The sequence below is a fragment of the Calonectris borealis genome, chromosome 2 (assembly GCF_964195595.1).
Source record: "Calonectris borealis chromosome 2, bCalBor7.hap1.2, whole genome shotgun sequence".
NCBI lineage: Eukaryota > Metazoa > Chordata > Aves > Procellariiformes > Procellariidae > Calonectris > Calonectris borealis.
In genome coordinates this window covers 150328527-150351872 of record NC_134313.1, presented here as the reverse complement: position 1 = coordinate 150351872, position 23346 = coordinate 150328527, and the positions used below count along the sequence as shown (strand labels likewise).

Genomic DNA, 23346 nt, shown 5'->3' with positions numbered 1-23346 from the left:
GGAATCTCTGTGTCTGGACAAATATACATTTACAGTGGACATTGCTGAAATTTAGTTTTTCATGTGCTCTGCTTGACTTTACTGCATTATTTATGGCTTACCCCATTCCAAATACAAGCTATTTCTCTATACAGCCAAGGACCAGTGTTGTAAATGTCAAGATGTGTGCATATGTGTCTACATAGCCACAAAATGTATTAATAAGAAAACTATACAGAAAGAATTCAAGGTTATGCTTCAAAAATCAACTTTTATATGCTTTAATAAACTTCAGATGCATTTTAGCTTTCGTTTCCTGGATGACCTTTTAAATCATAGATTTTAATGTAAAACAATGTGATATTGCTTTAGCTGAAATAGTATGTATACCATTTTATTCTGTTAAATAATAGGTTCACTACAGAGAGCAGCCTGGCAAAGCTACTGCTGTGAGTGTCACTCCTGAGATCGAGAGAGTCAAGAAGAATCAAGACAATATCAGCTCGGCAAGTTGTTTGAATCTTTTTGTCATTTAGATTTTTCATTGTAGGAATATAACAAGGACATGCTTTTCCATTTAGATTTGATCTGTCAAATGAATCCAGCTGCATCATCCACTGAATGGATTTTTTTTATTTTTATCCTTTGAGTACATGCACTGCACATATGAGCAACAAAAATATTCAGACTTGCCTAATTATTCTTGCAAAAAAAGTAAGTGGTTGTGTTGGAGCCAGTATTTTTCAAGAAGAGAGTCAGTAGAGGTCAGTCATTCTTGCAAGAATCTTTGCCTCGTTACCAAGTTTTAGTTGCTAGATTGCAGGAGTAAATTACTGAAAAGAACAAAGGAAGTGAGAATTTAACTTTAGTGCAAATTTCATTTTTTTTATGATTCAAAGCATGGAAACGTATAGTCATCCATTCCACTCTGTGACCTGCCACCTACGTTAGAGCTGAGTAGTCCTAAATAGATCCTATTACTAAACACTAAAGAGTGAAATACTATGTTTTTCTTGGCTTTTATGATAATACTTAGCTTTTTTTTTTTTTTTTTAAATTGCCACTAGAGTGGTGTATGAAGCTGACAGTTCTAATAAGGAACAAGGAAGAAGTCAAAACAGCGTGGTGAAGTAAAGGGCCAGACTACTTACATTACAGTCTGTGTCCTCAACACTGAAACATCAGTGACAAAGCCCCTGCAGATGGTAAATAGAACAGGTTTCATGCAGAGCCACTGTTTCAAGGTGGCAGAAGAGAATTAATAGCAGGGAACACTTTAGAACTGAGTGTAGGAGTGAAAAGTAAAGTAGGTTGGATTTGTCAGAGGATTTGTCTAAGGACAAAGGAACAGAATCTGACCTTGTAACTACATATGTCTTTACATTCTTGGAATGCTAATGCATATTTACCAAAGTCAATTAGTTTTGAGGTGCATAGTTAAAAATAAGAGGAAAACTTCCCAACAATTCTAGACTTTAAATAATTTTTTTATTTCTGAAAATTAAGCTTTTTTTCCCAAGGGACTCCTTCACTTTGTTTCTCAAGATTTACAGGGATAAATACTCCTCTATGTGAATGAGCAGTAGATGAAAACCAAACTATGTTGGCTGTAATTATTCTGTCCAGAAAATATCCAAAAGCATATGTAACTGAATATATTTGCTAAAAAAATTTATTATTGAATTAAGAAGGGTTTGAAGAATATGCAGTACCATATATTTCTGCTTCTCTGTACTTCAAACTTACCTATGAAGCATAGACACCAAGACTCATATTTTCATAGGTATGTTGTGCTTAGCTAATTAGGTAATTGTAAGAAGGGTTAGACAATTTCAGTACTTGGTTTCTCTCATCACAAATGCATGTTGAAATAGATTTGCACAACTGATTTGTACTTTTAGTGTGAATATATAGGTAAATCTAGAATATTTACTAACCCGCAGTGCACAGATTACAATGCAATGTAGGAGCTAAGAGAGTCCATTAGTAGAAGAATTCAACCAGCCAGAAGAAACTGTAAGAATACTCACTAGAACCAACAAGTAGGACCAACTACTTTTGGTGGTTTAGAATTTTGAGTCTGGGTTCCCTCCCCCCCTTTTTTTTTTTTTAAACATATAATTAACCTTGCATCTTTACAAGTCTGTAAAATGCCACAAAAGAAGCTAATTGGGAGAAATGTGACATAGGATGTTCTGTAGTTATTGGTGCACAAAATACAGAGCCCGAATGTTCTCTTTGAAAACAGCATATTCAGATTTGTCCCAGACATGTTGCTTTTGTGCTGCTAGCAAAGACTAGCTACTGAACAGGAGTAAGAAGGCTGCCAAAGGACTAATCCAGGAATTCCCTGGGGACCAAGGGGTTCTCGGTTAATCCCAACCTGGAAGCAGACTGAGTACAGAATCTGGGTCTGTCTGGGTAATAAGAAGGTAGCTTATCATCAGCCATACAAATATGGTTTAAAGATGTCCAGGTCACAGTGGTGGTTTCTTCTTATTTATCTTATTTTTCAGTTGATAAATGAATTATTTCACTTATGTCAAGAGTTTCAGCTTTCAGGTACTATTTTTTTGAGTAAGTGATTGATGGAATAAATGAGCCCTTTGGCCTTACCAATATACTAGCTCATCTGTATCCTCCCTCTGAAATAAGTTACTAGAAAATGAGTGTAAAGAAAGAAACAAGAAAAACGTTGGGCATTGTGATTTGGAAAGGATACCATTGCATGGTGTGATTCTCACCATCCTTTCTACTGTAAACAAAAACTTCATGTGTGCTGTTGCTGTTTTGCAGGTCAAGTACAGCAGTGATCAGAGACAGATGAAAGGTAGACGTAGTGTGCTTCTAGACACACCTGAGCTAAGGCATGTCAAAGAAACACAAAACAACATCTCAATGGTAGGGTACTTTCTTCCTATTACTAGAGTATACTAAGGAATGGCACTTGACTTCCACTGGATTTTGCCTTCCATTAATATAGGTAACTAATGAAACTCTCTGCTCAAGTACGGAAGGAATATTTTCTTCTTATGCCTGTTGAGGGAGTATTTGCTAACTGCATATGACTGTAATGAACATTTTCAAAATACTAATAAACAGTTTTCTAACAGTTAAATGTCTGTTTTTTTGGGTTTTTTTTTTTCTTTAAAAAAGTACACACCTCATTTGAGCATCACACAGTTTGACTGGATTAGGTGACACACTTCACCTTGTGCCTGTGCACGTTCCTGGTTTCTGCGTGACTTTTGTTCTTGGAATGAGTTGTTTTGTGTGCATTTGCTTGTGTGAGAATGTTTGTCAATTAATTCTTTGATGATTAAGACTATTTAAAAAGTAAATATGCATAATCAGGGGTACTACCTTTATAACTCCTACTAATACTGGTTTTGTTTCAACACTCAGTTATATAACTTTCTACCCTAATGTCCTTGTTTATAATTTCTTTTCTTTTTTTTCTTTCTTTTTATTTTTTTTTTTGAAAGCAGGCTCCTTAGAATAACTGCAATTCTTTCTAAAAACCTGTTTAAGGCTGGCTGGCATATGATAAAACAAAAGAGCAAAAAAGTAGCTTTTGTATGAAACTGTGTATAATCAAAATTCTCAGTGAATGAAAATACTTGAGTTCTGTTTGAGTTCTTTATAACTATTACTGCTGGGGCATTTTTTACTGACAGATGTAGTTGTAGAGAGCTATCCTATCTTGAGAAGAAGAGAATGGACCAGATGGCCTCCTGAGGGCTTTTCCTGTCCTGTGTGGCTGAAGGATGATGCTTTGCTGCTTGAGTTAATGCCTAATTCAGTGGCAGTGGAAAACAAATGCGAAAATTATAATAAAATATCAGGAAATCAAGTTAGGGAGATAGAAGAGACTTGACCGGCTATCCAGCCTATCTCATGTGTGTAACAATTCTATTATGATGCAAACCCCAAAGAATATAAGTGCCTTATAAAACAAACATGTATGCGTTCCTGTATAGAATAACCATTTGCTGTCAACGCAAATGGTTATTTGCAGCTTGGGGAAAAATGTAATTCTTGTTTTCCTAGGTAAAATACCATGAAGATTTTGAGAAGACAAAGGGCAGAGGCTTTACCCCAGTGGTAGATGATCCTGTAACAGAGCGTGTGCGGAAAAACACCCAAATTGTGAGTGATGCAGCATATAAAGGTGTGCATCCACATATCGTTGAAATGGATAGAAGACCTGGAATAATTGTTGGTGAGTTGTTAAGTACTGTTGCTATTGAAAACACTGTGGGGAAGATGAAAGCCTCTGCTTGTGTTCTCCATTATAACCAAGAAAAAGTACTCCCAGATTTCGTTTTCACTCTTTTCTCAGCATGAAACTCGTGTTGAACCACTGGTTCAATGCCAGCCTCTAGTGAAGTAATAATGGGAATGAATGGGAGATACATTATAATTTGCTCTGTAATTTTTTTTTTTTGAAATATGGATAGTTGTTGCTATTACTTTAAGTTTGAATTTTAACTCTACAAGAAAGGCCAAAATATCTTCAATAATCTTCATTTTGCACAGAAGAGAAATGATTAAAGCTGTGATTCTCCAAGATTTCAATGTTTAAATGTTGCAGAGCAGTTTGAGATTTCCCCTTTTGTCAGTCAGCCAGCAATTTCTCCAGAGCTGCACATGCTCCATTTACCTCTTGTTTTAGAATTTCACACAGCTTTCAAAATATCTCAAGCTGTAATTCATCAATGACTCATTAGATCACTGGTAAGCCAAACACCAGTGTTCAGAAGTGATGTTCTAAAAGATGGTCCAAGATAAGACCAGGTGTTCAGGGGGTAGAATACAGATTGGTTTTGTATGTAGAGACAGAGTATTGCATTAAGATATCATTTGAGGTATTTATAATAAACACTATTTCAAAATCAAAATGGATATTTTATCTTAAAAGTTAAAAATCTTAAAAGTTAGTAAGTCTGCTATGGCAAAGGAAATGGTAACCTGACATTTTTTTTTTTTCTCCTTTCTTTTTCTTTTGGTGTGTCCTTTTTCTGTTTTTCTGTGCTTTACAACAGTGTAGACCCCAGAGGGTCTACATATGGAAAAACATGCTGAGATAGCACTCTAAAATCTTTCATTCATAGTAATAATAGCAAGGGTTGACTTTAAGTCTACCTCTCAAAAATCAGAGAAATTGCAGGTCAAATGGACTAATCGACGGGTCATATAGTCCATCCTCCTGCCTAAAGCAAGGTTAACTATATCTATATCATTCCTGGCAGATGCTTCTTCAGTCTTTCCCTTCAAGTCTCCAAATGAGTCTCCATGGCATAAAGAAGAGTATTTCTTTCCTTTCGTATAGCCACGTTTTACATGTCTGTAGCTACAGCCTTATGTCAGAAGGGATTTCTCAAAAGTGAGTGTTTAGAGAGCTCTGCCTGGGGAAGGTACTGATGCTTTTAATACCATGCAAGTCTCAGAGGGTCACACATTCTGGATCTAGGGCAACAGCTTGTTCAGAAAATCATTGTCTGTAGAGACCCAAGCTCTTGAACTCACTTCCATAGCTAAAATCAGTGCAGCCAAAAAGAAAGAGAAAATCTCCTGCAAAATTGCAGTTTAATATACAGCTTGCAATATGCTGTTTAGTGTGCACTTCAAACCTCCTACTCTGTACTGCATTGCACATGTGCTGTAGCCCTATGTAAGAATCATGTGTGCAATCCTGTGTTCAATAACTGAAGGCTTGCTAGCACAAACAGGTTAGGATTAAGAGCATCCCTGAGATAAATTCCTGAGCTGTAAGTAACAGAAATGTTAGTACTCTTTATCACCTTAAAATACTCTAGTATCGAAACACACAGGAATTCTTAACTCCCCATGCGCGCCAAACAGCAAAAATAGTGCAACTATTTAAAGGAAAGAGGCCATGACAAACCTGTGAGCCTAATATCCAGGCTTATATTTCACCTAATGCTTTTTCAGAGTGAACTGCAATTATAATATCTGCTTGTTTAAAAAGAAGTAGTGAGCTCCATGCTCATGGAATGTCCTTGGCAGCTAGAAAAAAAAATCGCAGACTGAAAAAAACAACTATGACTCTTTTGAGTTTTTTCCTAGCTGATATTATTCAGCCAGTTAGGAAAAGTACCTCTGTGTTAGAGTCCATCTCGTTGGTTTTTTCAAGTATTATCGGTGAAGCTGTAACATTTCAAATGCCCGATTGCTAAATTTAGTGCCTCTGCTTTGGAAAATAGGCACCAGTTTTAACCATGCTAAAACCGTTCTAAACCCATCAAGATAAATTAATCTAACTGAGCTTTGGATATGCGACTAAAAAGGCTCCATGATTCTCATGTGAGTATAAGGATATTTTAAATTGGCAAAAGTTACCAGGAAGTTAAAATTGATTGGTGCTATAAATTGCCAAGATTCTGATTCTGTGTATGTTATTTCAGATTACAGAGATGGATAAAATCAATACAAATCAATGCTGCACTGATGTTTTTACTTATGTAAAAACTATGTTTTTACTTACTAAAGCATGATTAAACAGGAAAAGTTGGGCATTCACCAGTTCCCCCACGCCTCTCATGCCTGTCAGTGCTTTATGTAGTTGCATAATTTATCACCATTAGGACTAACACATAGTTTATCAAAAGACTTTGCGTTGGCTTTTATTCATCTTGTCAAAAGGGTGTTAGCACTATGCCTCACCTTATGGGAGTGGCAGTAGATAATACATAATGTACATACATTGATTGTATTCTAAAGCCATGGGATTTATTTTATTAGCTCTGTCTGTTCTTTCTATCGCCTCTAGGCTATTAATCATTTGAAACATGACATATTTGGGGTCCCCACAGTCCTACTTTACCTACCAACCCATTATTTAGCTTGATACCACTCAAACCAGCAAAAGGACCAAGCCGGGAAGACAATTATTTTTCCCACTTCCAATGCATTGAGTAAATCTTGCAGACAGGTCTGCCCAGAAACAAACCACTAGTAAAAAGGTGTGATTTGGTAGATTTGTGCTTTAACTATTGTACTTTACATCAATGTTTTATTTTAAACTGGTTTGGAGAGATTAAATGATTATTATATTTTGAATTGTATATATTAGATTGATGTGAGTAGATCAAGAATTTACACTGTAGTTGCTTCTGCATTTGTAATAAGCCTCCTTTTAACTTGTACAACACTGTAATTATTTGTTAAAAGTTTATTAAAAACATGGTTGAATCTGTATTCACTTTTCTGCTGTGATTATAACTTAAACTTGGATATGAAATTAATTATTTCTTATGGGCTCTTTTTTCTTTCAATATCCAGTTCAGACATGTGAATTCAAGAGGTATTAATAACTTACTTGTATGAATTAAAGCTGAAGATCTTACGATTACTACTGTTATTGAATCCGTACATTGAATTCCAAAAATGCTTTTCGATAGTGGGGTAGTGGATCAACAGTAAATCTGTGTCCCAGGAAACCTAGATATTTGGAAGACAAAGGGAATTACTAGTTAAGATCAAGAGTGGGCTTCATTTTATCCAACTGTAGATGTCTGCAATGTAGATTTCTACAGCTGAATTTGTCATAGTCCATTTTTTGTAGTGATTAAGAAAGATGGATACTTTTGAGTTTATATTAATTGAGCAACTTGTAGAAATTTATTTTGGGTAAGATGAACTATGCCCCTAATTCTGCTTATTAGGCTGACTTGATCTCTACTGTATGCAAAGGAGGGCCTGTAGTGCCTGTGTCAGCTGTAGAGATGTATACTGCCAACTGTCAGCTATAGGGATATATACTGCAGCATCTCAATTGAATAAGGATGCTGCTGGTGGACTGGGGAAATAATCTTGTAGGTCTGATGATTTTGGTTCTTCTATTGGAAAAGAGCTCGTGTATGTGATATTTAACTTGTTTCCATTCATTTAGACTTAAGAAAATACTATGGTCATATTTAGAAAAGGAAAACAAAAATTGGGAAAAAATTCTCCTTAAAATAATGTCAATGCTTAAAATGAATGCACTAATTTCTTTTAAGCGGGAAATTAATGCTTTCTGGTCCTTTCAGGTGAATACTTAGATGTTTTGGTTAATTTCTACATGAAGGAAATTGGTTGCTGATTGTTAAAACTCATTCCTTTTATGCTTTTACTTCCTTTGTTGTTTGTCTGTCTTATAATTTCTGTGCTTTGGGAAAAGATCTTAAAGTTTGGCGCACAGATCCTGGCTCCATCTTCGACATTGATCCTCTGGAGGACAATATTCAGTCTAGGAGTCTGCATATGCTTTCTGGTATTGCTTATATCCTGACTTTTCCCCAATTCAGCTTTTTATGTTTATGAAACTAAGTTGATACAGTAAATTTTCAGGTCAATGTGCCAGCCATATGTTTTATAAGTATGTTTTCATATATATATATAACTGTAGTATTTTAAAAGCAGTGTTTTATAGGAACTTCAGCTGTAATCACATGTGCAGGTAAGAAATAGTGAAATAAATCTTATCCTAAACAACAGTTACTCATACCACTTACAAGTAGTCACTTAAAAAGCATTGACCTACTTTGTCCTCACTATAAGTAGAATTTTCATATAGTTGTACCTTACTAAAATTTCAGAGATATAGAAGGTGGCCTATTTATGAAATTGATTTCTTTTCTATGCACATTTTGCTTATATGGCACATGGTATTATGCCTTGTGCTGTTTGCACAAGGTTGTTTGCATCTCCAAGGTGTTCATAATTTAAGGGTAGATGGAAAAGGAGAGAAGGTAATTTAATAATACACAGCAATGTTTTGGCTCTACAAATTTTGGGATTTTTTTTTTTCCCCCCTAGAAGTGTTTATTTTGAATGTTTAATTTTGCACATGTATTTTCTTTGCTACTAAGAGTGGAACTTTAAGTATTCTTTTGAATGTCATATAGCAGTATTTCCACATGCACTTGTATGCGTGTTGGGATGAAGGAACATTTGATTTTCTCAACCCTACCTTCCATTTCTGCTATTCTTTTAAAGTAGAGAACAAGCTTAGTTGTATCTGATTTTGAAGCAACCTTTTGAACTAATGGTGTTCAAAATGGTTACAAAATTGTGAACACTTTTCTCTAATTTTAATGCCATCAGTGTATGAATATCAATGTTAGCAGTGTTGGGGTTTTTGTTGTTGCTTGTCTTTGCACTTCTGTCATCTATTTACTGTGATACTTTTTCTTCCTGCCTTTGTAGAAAAAGCAAGCCGTTACAGTAAACAGTATTTACATTCTACCAGTTTGGGAGATTATAAATCAGATGGCTCTGACACGAACCCTACCTTTTCTTACTGCAGTGAGATAACAAGGCCATCTGATGAAGGAGGTACCCCTTATTCCCACCTTTTTCACTAATGACACTATCACAGTGTGTTGAGACCTCACAGGCCTGTATTAACTCTCTATCCTTGTATAGTCACAAATCATTAAAAACTATGTAAGCTATTGCCTGATTAATTAAGGAAGCAAAGCAAAATCTCAAGACTGCACAGTTTCTTGCATGCCATATTGCTTTATTTTGTATTCTCTTTCACCATTTTGGTAATGCTTAAGCACTTCTCTTACAGTGCTTAAGAGGAGCTGTGTTGAGTTTTTGCAAAACGTACATGAATCTTTTTTTTTTTTGCCTCTTGAGAGACACAATGTAACTGAAAAAAATACATTTGAATAATTTACCTCGTGCTTTTCGATGGGCAAATCAAGCATAGAATAGTATTTTAGTGACTGAAGTACTTCTTCCCATATTAAACTACGCAGGTGCTTGTGGCTCTCTGTTCCATCCTAAAAAAAAAAAGTGTATCAACTGGCAACTTTCTCACACATGAAAGTTTTCTTATACTCCCAGCAGTTTGGGAACCAGGGTTAATATTCAGCTGGGAAGCTTATATACTCTGATATTGTTTAACATGGATTAATATTAGAATATTTTGAGGAACGTGCATTCCCAGGTACAAAACCACATCTTGCATCTGTTTGATGCCATAGATTAGAACAAAATTTGTGAAAATGATGAATAAGGGTCTAGTCATCCTAGCGGCATTACAGTGTATACTAGGTTTGAGTGGTGAATTGTGAATATTCAGAAACGTTGCATTCTAAATATGTATTTTAAAAAAATAGTGATTTCTACTTCTCAGTTGTGAAAGAAGGTGCATTGAAAAGGTTATTCAAAGGGTTAATAATTTTTTTTTTTAAGAAGGTGTGAGAGTACAGATATTGCTCCCATTTAGTTGCCTGGCATCCTTGAATTACGCATGCTTTTAGAAGATTTTAAGGCATCTTAATTGTAGACTGCGCCTGTTTATGTTCTCCCACTCACCAGAGTAATATGTTACTGTAGTGGCTAGTGTTTAGGGGGTCTGTGCTGTGTTAGGTGCCATGTAAATACATACAAGCAGCTCTGATTAAGAACGGGTGAGGAAGAAAGTGTTTGGACTGAAGAACTAACTCTGAACAAAGAAAGAAACATCTTTGACAGAACTGTAATCCCTTATATGATGTCTGTTCCTCTTTATTTGATATTTTAACTATATTCCCAACTCTTTTAATAGATGATAGCAATAATGCACATCATGCTGGTTTTTATGTCTCTTCCTGTGATGATGCGAAGTGGGCTTCGCAGTCCAGTGCATATTGTCTCTCTATATCTGTTCTGATCTTTTTTGGCTCTATTCCAAGCCATTTTAATATTGCTTTGTCAGCTTGAGTTGATTGTTAACAGATATTTTTTATTACTTGCATACTGAGAATAGGAAATGGACTTTATTTTCCTGGTTGTTTAGGCACTAGCAAGCTTGCTTTTTGTGTGTCTATTTAAATCTATTGTTGTGGTGATGTGTTGAATAGATCCTTGCCAAGATCAACGTATTTTAGAAAGATATTGTTTCTGCTTTTGACCCAGCTGGCTAGCCAGGGTTTGAGCACTTGAAGACAGTTCCCATTGCAGGGGAGAAATAAATGCCAGAGCTAAGTAATTTGACATAATCCTAACGATTTACAAGAAAATGCCATTTCTGTGAACACACTCAGAAAAAAAACAGCAGAAGATGGCATCTTTGGTCAAAAATACCAACCTTTTTCATGGCAGCATCCTATCCAAAATGTTGTTTAGCACATAGCCACAAGGTGAGTTTGTCCTTGATCTTTATACAGTATCTTGTACGGCATACCACAGTAAATGAGAACCAAATCCATTTTGCTGAGATTTCACGGCTGTTTCTCATGGAGTTTGTACTTTTAGATCTAGCAGTGTTTCTCACTGGCAATTGTTCAATCTGATGGCGCGTCAACATGAAAGACAGCTGCGAGACCTGTGACCAGGTTTACAACATCGAAGTGTCTTTGGCCTTCTCTCATCATCTTTTAGATATTTCTACATTGTTCAATTGTTAATTTATTCTAGATACCTTTACTGATACTTGACCCACAATTCAATTCTTCCACTGCCACTGCTGATGGAATTGTTCCTTAACCACCTCTCCCAGCCCTTAGCTGGGTCCCTGGCTTCATACCGCATGTTAAAGGCTTATTCAGATCTAAATAACTCTCTTGTCTTTGGGGAAATTCAGTAACAACATCACAGGAAGGCTACTAACGTTGTTCACTAAAATTACTTCTTCCTATTTGATTCCCTGACTATTATTTTAGATGACGAGGTTGAGTTGAGCCAAGTGTGCCTCCCAAGGAGCTTTCCCTACAAAATCAGTAGATTTTTGCATGATGTAAGTTCAGTAAAATCCCTGTTCTCCCTTTCAGACTACTGCAGGTAAAACTGGATAGGAACCAATTGTTAATGCTTTCCAGCAAGTCTGTTGCAGGTGATGAACTTTCATTTTGATATTCTTTTTGAAACTACTTTTCAGCTTTGTCTGTCCTTTTTGCAGCTTCTCTCTGTTAGTGTTTTTCAAGGTTGACTGTATTACTTCATGGTGTCATTGAATTTTTTTGCCATGCTGGACAGAAGGTGTTGCACTAGAGCTTCTCAGTCTGCCTAAATGCCTTGTAATTAATTACTGCCCTAACAAAGATTTCCTTTTTACCTGCAAGACATTCTGTACCACTTCCCAGAAACAGTTGGGTGCCACATTAGTTCTTGCAAAATTCTCAGCTGTTTTTCAAATAGTTATTTTCAGCTTGGCTAAAGAGGAACAGAAACTAATGATTTCTCTATTTCAATCCTGCTTTTAACACTGGTGTTGCAACTTCTCAGACATGGAGCTATTCATTCTTTTTTGGGAAGGTTTTTCAGATTATTTTCGTCAGAAAGAGAAGCTGAGGTATATGGATGTCAGATTTATTTTTGTTTATAAAGACAGACCAGACAGTTCCTTCTTCACAGAACACTGTAGAAAAAAGGCAACAAGAGACAGTTTCTTTGCTTTCAGTTCAGGTCTTTCTAGACAGCATTGTGTCCAACAGATTTCTCAGCTGTTTTTTTTTTGGAGTTTCTTTATAAAGTCTTTTCTGTCTGTCCTGATTTTCTGTGCAGTTGTACACACTTTTTCTCCCAGTTCTTTTCACACTCACTCTCTTGTTCCGCTTCCTCCCCTACAAGTAAGGTCCCATCCTGTTAGTTTATATTCAGGCACCAGGAGAGGATGATCTGGTTCATATGGCTCACCACCTATTCCAGTCTTGCATTGTTTTGGACAGTTGTATTTGTATTTCAACCATCCACTCTATGAAGGAGATGAATTACTTTTACATGTAACTCCCATTTATGTGTAATTATGGAGTTTTCCGTGCTGATGACAGAAAGGAACACAGGTATCATCTAATTGGAATTCTTGTATTCACGGTCTCTGCAGTGTTTCCCAGAAGTTGTGCTAAAGCATGTATTTTTATAAAGATATCTTTTCCTATTTTAAGGTCTCCATATAAAATTAATCTACTGTCTTTTGCTAGTAACTTACTTCAGTAGGTGAAAATGGCATTTAGCTCACACCCTCATGGCTCAAGACTCTCATGTTTAGTTCCATTCCCCCAAAGGCAAGAGTAAAAATGCTTGAAAATAGCAGAAGTTCACAATATTGGAGACTTTTTTTTTTAAAAAAGGCTTGTTATTTTAAAACACTTTCTGTATATATTCTTCTCAGTACTTCCATCTCCAGAGGCTGCAGCAGGGAAAGGACTTTTTAACTCGAGTGTGTTAGTATGTGGCACGATGTAAGATATGGAAATGAATTTGTGGTGTATGATCCAGTGCCAATCCCAGAAAACAAGCTCAGTTGCTCAAAGCTCTGTGTGTGCAGGTATAGACAAAGAGTGGCAGGATAAAGTGAAGGCTGCAAGTAAACCTTTAAGGATAATTAATATTTTTCTTCAGGCCCATTGTTTGTAGTAAGCAAAGAAACAAAATACTACAACCAGAGGAAATTCTGGTTTAGGATTAAAATGTTGAATAATTTAAGTCTTTGAGAGCACAGAAACTTGTCCTTAAGGGAGTTGACCTAGTGCCTACAGGGGTCACTCAGCTACTACTGGAACAAATTCCAGGCTTTGCCATGATGGCAGGGAAGTGACTGTGCATATTTGTGTACTACTAGAACAGAGCATCCTGATGACTGGCCAGATGATAGCAGATGAGCCATGGCACTGCTACTACGGCTACCATTTTTGTCACTTCTGTTTTGCATTGTTCTTTGACTCGTTTTGAGGTGAAGAATTCCTCTTAGTGTGTTTGGAATGAGAAGACCCATCTGCACTGAAAGAGTATCACTTGTAATTCTCATTTCACTGTTATTTATTCTCTCTCCCTCCCTCCCCCCCTTCCTCCCTCCCTCCCGCCCTTCCTCCCTCTCTCCCCCCCCCCCTTATTATACAACGATTTGTGTGCACATTTTGTTTTCATTATACTTCAGTGAAAGTGTTTTCCTTAGGGTTCCTGCTTTTGTTTTAGTTATCGAAGCTCTTTTATGCTTTCCTTCAATCCTGTTTCAACTGCAGAATGTGTTAATTTAATTTTCTGATATTCTTCCTTCTCTCAGTTTTTACTTTAATTATCTTTCAATTTATTGTATCTCTGTGGGGCTTTCTGTTTAGCTCTCTCCTGTTTTTCTTTGATTTAAATCAGCAGGATTTTATTTAATATTACCAAGTTTTGCTTTCAGTCTGAAGGTCTCTACTTTAAAATGATCTTAATGAACATCCTGCAATAGATGAATTTAACTTTTTTTCGTCCCTGATACACCCTTTTTTTCTTTTTAGTTGAAACCTTTTCGGTTGTTTTTCTCCTTTTGCTTTTGACTTTCCCTTTTTTGTCTTCTATTTCCTCTTATTTTCTAGTTTAATTGGTGTGCGTCAGCATATAGATGTGATATATACATTTTTCCTTACCATATGTTCAGAATTTTTCAGTGTATTGAAGTGTCCCTTTATTCTTATTTTAAATTGTGTATGGTCTGTAGATGGAGAAAAGTCAGAGGTGAGTATCAGTTCCTTTCAGTCATGGATATATTGTTACTCTGCTGGGAAAAAACTTGATTTCTTGGTTATTTTCTAAGTCATCATCTTATTATCTTAAAACCTGTATAGAGGTCAGTCTGTAGGAGACAGAAATGAGATGCCCTGTACCTCCAAAGGCTCATATTATGTAGGAAACCTTAGTGGATATTAGGACAGAATTTTCAAGTGCCTTTTGTTGCATTTCAAAAATGAGTGCTAAAATTTCATGCATTTGGTTGGAGCCAGTGTGTTACTGACTGGCTGCATGTTCACTATTTACGCTTGTCTCCTTCAGCCTAAGTTCTTCAGATTGAGTTCACCTGTTGCCACCAGATAAGGAGTGAGAATTAACATGAAGAGGCTTTGATCTGAGGTTTAAGGTCTTCCTTTATTCTGATGAAAAGGATCTGCTGCTAATACTCAGGTCTGTCACTTTGCCTTTGCCTGGGAAGCTACCTTCTTTTTCTCACACTGGCAAGGCAAATACACAAATTTCAACAAACCATGAAACCACTTGTATCTTGATAGTCTCTTAATTTTTGTTATCAGCCTTAAAATTAACCTGTAGGTTGCTATGAGAATTAGATACTTCATTGATACTACATAACAATTGGTCAGATCTAGAAAAGATCAGTGCAAACGACCTTTGAGGAATAAATACGGCAAATGTGCATGCTGGCAATTTGACTCTAAAGTCTATGAAGATTGCAGAACACACAGTACTGCAGTATCTTCCTGTGGGATATGGGTACTTAAAGTTTTAAAGTCTCTATATATAGCTTGGAGTGGAAGCAAAGTCAATGAGAAACAGTAAGTCCTTTCATCTCTCTCCCTAGTGGCATGTTGTCCTTGTGTGATATGAGCCTTCTGAAGAAGAAAGGCTCCAGAGTAGCTGAGCCTGCTCCCCTCCCTTTCTCCAAACTCCTTGCCTCATTAAGGCAAGAACGTGTTGTAGGCCATTAGAAGTAGTATTGTTTGAACTGCGGTCTGAACACAGCCCTGCAAGAGCAAATGTAGATTTTATGAATTATTTTATATCACTGGAAACAGCCTCGCACTGTGTACCAGCTCATGGAGAGCGCTTTTGTTTCTGAGCCCAATGCTGACACTTTAAACATTGATTTCAGGGATGTCTCCTTCTCTCCCCCTAGCACACATTGATATCTGTGACTCTGTATCTAAAATGTTCATTTGTGGGATTTCCCTGAAGCTTTGACACCCACCCATACATACCACAGAAAATCCTAGAACAAGGAACTGTGCTGCTGCTTCTGCTCCTGGTTAGTCTAGTCAGAAGACAAACTTGTCAGATGAAATGGAGAAAAAACCTCTTCATTTCACACGCTGGAATTGCCTGGTATGTGGGTCAAGGAGTCTGCTTGCATTGGGACAGTGGTAATACTCTTCTCTTGTGCCAATAGAAGGGCAAAGAAGAGGAAAGGAAACAGGATTTGGTTCCCTTCCTTGCTCTACCCTTCCCATCATTTTTTATAAAAAACCCTCTGGTTTTGAGGATGGAAAAAAAATTGCCGTTAGTAAAAGACAAGTCAAAGAAAAAAAACGGGAGTAATACCTGACTGCTCTTTATATTGTAATGTAGAGATCTGTCTGCCATCTCCAGGTGCAGCTGGCAGGAATACAGGGCAGAAATCCTTCACCCCTCTTCGTATTCATATTCAGTTGCTAAGATCTGTCATTTTAAGGAGGTCAAGCAGAATGACACAGCAGTTATATTTTCTTCTCTGACAGCCAAGGAAGAATGGTTCTTTTATGCTAGGTAGCTGAACTCTGTTTCCGTAACATTGTTCCCTAGAGTCCGGTAATCAAACATGGCATTTGGAGGGAGAGGAATTGTAGATTTCACAGGAAGAACTATAGGCTTTTGTGGGTTTCTTGTCCCCTTTCAAGTGTATCAGCAGGCTGCACTGCCACGGAAGGCTGAACAAATCAAAACAACGCTCTGTGTACTCCCTCTTGGTGAGGGTCACATCCACACTTCTCTTGTCCACCAGACTCTTACATCTGTTTCTGACTTTTTTTTATTTTGAACTAGATGGTGCTTTGGTTTTGCTTCTTTTACATGCAAGCACCCAGCAGGTTTGCCAACCTGAAAGCTAATGTGTGGGGGAAAAAAATAGTCGTCTTCCACTCAACAGCGTCATGGTAAAACTGTGCTTTTCCATCTTGGTAATCAGATGATTTTCTGTCCTTAAGTGTAAAATGTAGTACAAATGGTTGCAGTCAAATAATAAATACCTCAACCATAAACCTCTTGTAATATTTTTGAACTTGGCTAAACACTTCTTTGTGTATGTAATATGGGCACAAGTGCATGCATATGCTTGGTACCTATCTGGTACCACAAATTATTTAGCATGAACAGTTTTCATTGTGACTCTTGGTCTTCTGTTCTCAAATAGATTTTTGCTGAAACGATATAGTTTCCTTTGTAAAGGTTTGCTGTAACCACACTGTACCCTGAAAGGACAGTGCTTGTTCAGGCAGCAAGACAGAGCAAGACAGACCCTTCTGAAAACTGCACCTTTCATTTGAAGAAGGTGTATTTGGCTTTTTCAGCTTCTGCCTCCTGTTTTGCAGTGATTCCTGATGTTCAAAAGGGCATTTTTTTTTCTGATTAAAAATAATGACATTACAGATAGAAGAATTTTTGAAAACAGTGGGAGGTTTCCTGGTGTTAGAAAGGTGATACCTTTTCACGTCTAGATTTGAGGTAAGAAGGAAAAATAGATGCAAGGTTAGTTGTGAGAGTTCAGATTTCTGCTAGAATCAGGTTGGGTGTGTTCCTTACACATCTGCTAAGTTCTGTATAAGTTTCTGTGAAAAGAAGACTTCTGTCTGCTTGATACACAATTTGGTCTCCTCTGAATAATCCATGTCAGCCTTTTAAGCCATGTAAGTCTAAGAATCCAGAACGGCAATGGGACCACATTCAGGCACTAGCTCGAGCATTATTGAATCTATCTGTCCTAGTCTGGACTGTTGGACTTCTAGTGTTCTCTGCTGAGTGCTTTGTTAATGCAGAACATGAGAGAAATTAGTCCAGAAGATTAGATTTCATTCTCTTCCATTACAAAGAGGTATGAAGTATCTGTAAAATCTTATTTTTTAATGTAAAACTTGAAACTTCATATGGCACTCCAAGAGAGGGCTAAGTTAAGTTTTGATTAAGGTTTGATTTAGGGCTCTGGGAATAAAACTAAATATCCCACATTGGTTGTAATACATTAAGATATAAATTGTGATTCATCTGAAAGCACATTTTCATTCAGTGTGTGTTCACTGAAGATGAGTTAATGTTCCAGGGAGAGCTTTTTACACTTCCAAAATAGTTTTGCTTAGATTCCCCCTGCCTGTCTTTGATTCCAGTGCTTCTCTCCCACACCCTTGACATCTGGCAGCATCAAAAGGCAATTCCCACACTTCCAGGTGGAGGAGGATCCAGAAGAGATCCCATTTTCAATTTCTGTAGCGTGGCAGCAGTTCAGGGGATCCTTCTGTTTGCCCTGCCAGCTGTCTGAGTTTGATATTCCCTTTTTCTTTAAACAGTTAGTGAGCAGAAAGTGGAAAGGAAATTTCCAAGTGACTCAACAGTTGGAAGTGTTAATGGCTCCCTTGGCAAGCAGTTGTTTCAGCTGTTCAGTGTGGTCCCCTAGAGCAGCTTTTGATACACTTGAGGATTTTATATCCAGCAGACAATAAATGTCATTAGTAAAATTATGTGCAGTCACGTACTTGATCCTGGTTGATGCTATCTTTCCACCATTGCTCAGATTGGTTATACACACTATGCAAATAAATAGCTGAAATCAAAGCACAGCTTCTTGAGAAGAACTTGCATGCTTCCCTCTTTAATGCAAATGGGCAACAGTTGATGTTCAGTAAATGTAAGTGAGTTCAAATTGTAATTGAAGGCGTGTGGTAGTGTAACATGTTAACATAACCTCCGTTTTACTAACTCTTTCCATTTGTAAGGAAGCCTGGAGCAAAAACCTGCCTATTCACAACTTAAGAAGGAATTGCAGCTTCTTCTGGTACACCATGGCCCCACTAGGACTAAGGATGCCTCAGGCTGGCTTTCAGACATTTTGTGCCTTCATAAATAAAAGAATGTGGTGCAGTGTGCGAGGAAAGGAAAGGCACATTGTACTCTGTTTTCTCAGCTGAGGCACGCTGCAGCTTAGGTGGAATGTCAGGCAAAAAAGTCAGCTGGCAATAAGGTTTGTTTGTCAGTGACACCAAATCCTGACTGCAATTCATATTCAGAACTCCAGAGCAGGATGCTCTGTGATTTGGTTATGTCACAGTTACAATACCAGTAGGGGAAATGGGGATATGTACAAATATTATGATGTAACAGCTGTTAATAGATACATAGGCTAAACTCTTTGGACTGCACGGCTACCATTGAAGACTAATTCCAAAATAATATTCATAGCGGTTTTGTTACAATCCATATAAAATGAACAGGGGTAGTCCTTTTATATTTGAACTGCTAGAACAATTCCTAAGACATAATATAATGTAGAACATATATGTGGAAATACATGCATTAGAGGTTATAGAGATGAGTTGGAGACCTTGTCTTTTAGAAACTATAGTAAAATAAAATAATTTTCACAATCCACATAGGTCAATGGTTCTGCCAAAGCAAAAACAACCAGCCAAGGCCCTCCCCACTCCCATAGCATCTGTATAAACTATGCTCCAAATATACAATCCGTTCTCCTCTAGTCCCGTTAGTAATTCTTTTGTCCTTTGGTTGCAATAGAGTATTTAATGCATTAAATCTGCTTTTATGAGGAAAATGAGTGAATTAAACATCTAGAAAAGATTTTGTAGTTGAATATTCAAAATGTAATTTTTTGTCAGATGCATTACATTTAACTGATTTAGAATATTCTGTGTTCATCATAATAACCCTAAAATGACATTTTAGGATTCAAAACTGGGGACAAATAGGACTCCAGTTTTTAGGGTTAGAAACCAAATCCCTGAGGTAGTTTTATTTTTAGAGTGCTGTAGTAAGAACTGGTCAGTAGGATCTGGAAGGGTGATAAATGGTTTGTATTTTAAATGAATTAAATTGTAAGTGAAGTAGATTGTTGTAACTGCCCCTAAAATTCTAAATATCAGATATAGAATTCATACAGTTTTTAAAATCCCGAAAACAACTGTTTATAGAAGTTGGATGAAGACAATAATTGTTGTCATTCATTCTATATTGTAATTTGTGTTGTTCACTTCCATTGTATCCTGTTCTTTAGCAAAAAACACAAAAACATGTCAGTATGAGCAAAACAGCCTCTTCCTATATTTTTAAAGGCTGGTAACCTTTTGAAACATTTTACTTTTTGATGTTCCTGGGAGATCGTTTACCCTATTTTATAACAAATACCTTTAGCTTTTGTGTGAAAAAGCGTATGTTTTAAGGGGCTGCTATGGAATTACATTTATCAAATCTGTTGTTCTGAGTGTTTATGGTTTTACAGTCCTAAATGGCCTTTCCAAAGGCAGTCTGGGGAAGCTGATGGCATTTTCTGTTCATCAAAATTGACTGTTCTGCCAGGACAGGACTAGCTTGTGCTCTTTGCAGGCTATGAGGTTGCCACTCACCACCTCACTGCTCCATAGTCAGACACAGTCACAGGCAGGGACTCTATGGATTGTTTGGGATCTGGCTGCTTCTCCTCTCCTGTCGGCAGAGCACAAGATTACGTGTATTTAATACTTTGTAACTCTGTGATGCTTTACAAAGATAATAATGTGTTAATGTTCACAAAGGCTTTTGAGCTGTGACTCTGTATCCTCCACCCCTGTTCCTCCGTAGAAGTGATGCTCTAAGGAGTATCCACAAGCAATTCCTGGCAAAAATATTCCCTGTGTTATTTTCTTTTGAGGAAGAGGGGGGATGTTCAGTTGACTGTCCTCTTTCTTTTAATGTCGACAGTAGAAAACAGGACATCCTAGGTTCCTTCCATTTTTCTCTAGACTATGACATTTAATACCTGCTTGCAGACATGGCTTCTGCTAGCCTGGGCTTTCTCTGAATATAGCCCTTTTGTGCAGTTTTTCTGAAGGGGAATGAAAGCCGTACTACTTTTATTTAAAGGAAAAAATGTCCATGAGACTGGTGTTTTGCAGTACAGAGATTTAGAGCCCTCAGAGAGCCCAGAATGGTCCTCAGGAAATAGATTGCCCTGGAAAAGAATAAATGGAATTGACCATTCCACAAAATATGAAGAATTAAGGAGAAGGCCTGAATGACCAGGCAGATGGACCATGATATACTAGAGAGGCAGTTTGGCAACCGTTCTTCCACTGGACTAGCTAGTACTTCCCGAATTCCCACTCCATCTGCTATTGGATGTATGATGGACTTATACAACAAAGACCAGTATAACCAGTATTAATGATATTGGCTGTTCATACAAATCAGGAATTTTGGAACAGGTGAATTTTTTGTGAGTATGTTTGCTCTCAGGAGTAACTGAAATACTAGATAGTCCCCCCCTAAAAGGAAAACAAATTACGAATAAAATACAGGATTCCATATGGCATGAGCACATTAGACATTCTTTTTGTCATTCCTTTCAAAATTTCTTTGTTTTCTTTGACATATGCTAAACAGCTATGTGTGATCTTCTGTTGCAATTTCATTCAAAATCAAATTTTAATTTCTTACATTGAAAGTGCTTTTAAGAGTTATAATTGTATGATTCTGCATTTCCCATAATAATCCACTTCATCTTACATGGTGGGTACAGTTAGGCTTAATTATTGCTAGCTGATAAAATGGTGTTACAAAATAATGGTGCTTAAAACAGTCTTAGTCTAATCATGACACTAATGAAGTTTAGTTTAAAACATTTTATTTTATGCATTGTAGTATGTCAGTAAATATTCTTGAGAGTAGAGACAGTTTGATTTTTTACATCATGAATAATTAATGTTAGTTATTTTAAATACAAGATTAATAATTTTGTTGACAACCCCCCCCATCATTTTTTTTCCCAAGTATTTGAAGATTGCATGGTTTATTTCTTATATCTTTATAATTTAGGTTATGGAAACTTCCTAAGCTTGTAATGTTCTGAATTTGCCACTGACTCCAAGTAGTTCAGAGCTTCAGTTCTAATGAGGTCAGTGAGCATGGCAGATATTTATTAGCACCCTGTGTGAATTAGGCCATACTTTCAGGTTGTTATTTCAACAACCTAATTATATCTGGGTTTGATATTCCAATTTACTAACTAATACTGACTCCTGTAATGGATAGTATGCAGACAAACTGCTGCTTCTGACAGCACAGCTGAGAGGAACAAGCCTGGTAGCTCAGACATCCGTGAAAACAGCCTAACTGACGACTAAAGGCAAGAAAAGAGGGGAAAAAAAAAGAAAGAAAAGAAATGAAGGGAAAGTTACTGTTACAAGAAAAAATGCCAAGATGCCTTACCATGTTGTTTTCTACTGTTCTAAAAACAGCACTGTTCTGTATCAGGTCTCACCATCTGCAGTCTTCAGGTTAGTGCTTTTTATATGCTTATGCAATCTGACCTATTCCCAGTAAATTTGACTATGCTGTGCTACTCTTTCTGACTAGAAAATAATAAAACTCTATAATAGATAAGAGTTATAATCAGTTTAGAGTATGTGTTTCCATTTTCTAGCTTATTTGAAAAGTTAATGCTGAGCAATTTAACTTTAGAGATGGCTGGGAATTTTTCAATATTGTTCATCAGAAGATAGCAGTTTAATGCCAAACTTCTTTATAGGAATGGATCACTTGTGATTAATATCTCAATGCCAAAACCCCCCATTTTATTCAATTTTGAGATTGTTAAGGTTATAGCTTGACATTTTTGAAACAAAGAATCCAGCTTTATGTTGAAATATGTTTAATTTTGAAGAGTCACATAAATTATAATAAACATTGAAAATCACCAAAATTAAACCTAGATCTTTTGACATGATTGGCATAAAATCATTTCTTTACCTGACTTTTAAAATTTCTTTTGCATGAACCTTTGAGATTTTTTTTCTTTTCATCCCAATTTGTGACAGGAGCATTCTTGGCAATCAGTTCTGCACTGGTAAATTATTACTGAGGTTTTCCTAATGTTATTTTTATCTAACATATCTGTACTCTTCTGTTTGTTCTCTATACTCCTGTGACTGCTTTTTTATCATGTCCTCCAGAGACTTTCCCCTTGCTCTGTACCATGGGGATGCTGCAGAGTTCTGTACCTCGTCTCAGCTTCTTCACCATATCTCTCTCTGGGCAGTCCTTGCACACTTTAATTAAAGTCTTTAAATTCTCTGATATCTGTTTTTACTGTCAAGTAAACAGCTTTTGCTGGCTGTGTTAGGCTTAATCTTCTCTAAACTTCCACTATGACTTTTTTCAAATACTGTGGAGACCTAGTATACAGGTAGTCAAGCAGTGCTTGCCACATGCTAGCACACAGGAGCATTCTGCATTACATGGGATGCTTTGTTTGGAGCTCGATGCTGGAACATCTGGAGGGAAGCATCTGTGAGAGGCTCAGCTCTTTTGTGGTTTGAGCTCAGAGGGAGCTTGCACAGAAGTGAGGTGCTTGGGGGGGCATGCCTTGGGACAGCTGAGCTGATCTAGCAGTTTGCTACCTTCTGCTGCCTGTGGCCTTGAGTACCTGGTCCTGCCTCCTTCCTTGCGCTGCATCTGTCTCTGGTCTGATCCCTTGCTGAGCTGACTTAGCTCACCAAGCCAGCAGAAAAACAACCCAGCTGAGAGGAAGAGAAAGGGTGGTAGGAGCGTTAGATTGCCTCAGCCAACTCATGGAGCATCAACCTCAGATATGCAGTGGGAATCAGGGGTGGACTGCCTATAGCCTCTTTGAGGGGTATCATC

The 23346-nt window shown here is 37.1% G+C and overlaps 1 protein-coding gene across 1 annotated transcript in view; it reads left to right on the top strand.

The window, feature by feature from the left end:
• NEBL (nebulette) overlaps positions 1-23346 on the top strand; it is a 98231-nt gene that overhangs the window by 59773 nt on the left and 15112 nt on the right. The window contains exons 22-26 of the mRNA XM_075140866.1: positions 393-485; positions 2776-2880; positions 4030-4201; positions 8165-8257; positions 9193-9321. Coding sequence (XP_074996967.1) covers positions 393-485; positions 2776-2880; positions 4030-4201; positions 8165-8257; positions 9193-9321 — 592 coding nt within the window. The remainder of the gene's footprint in view (positions 1-392; positions 486-2775; positions 2881-4029; positions 4202-8164; positions 8258-9192; positions 9322-23346) is intronic.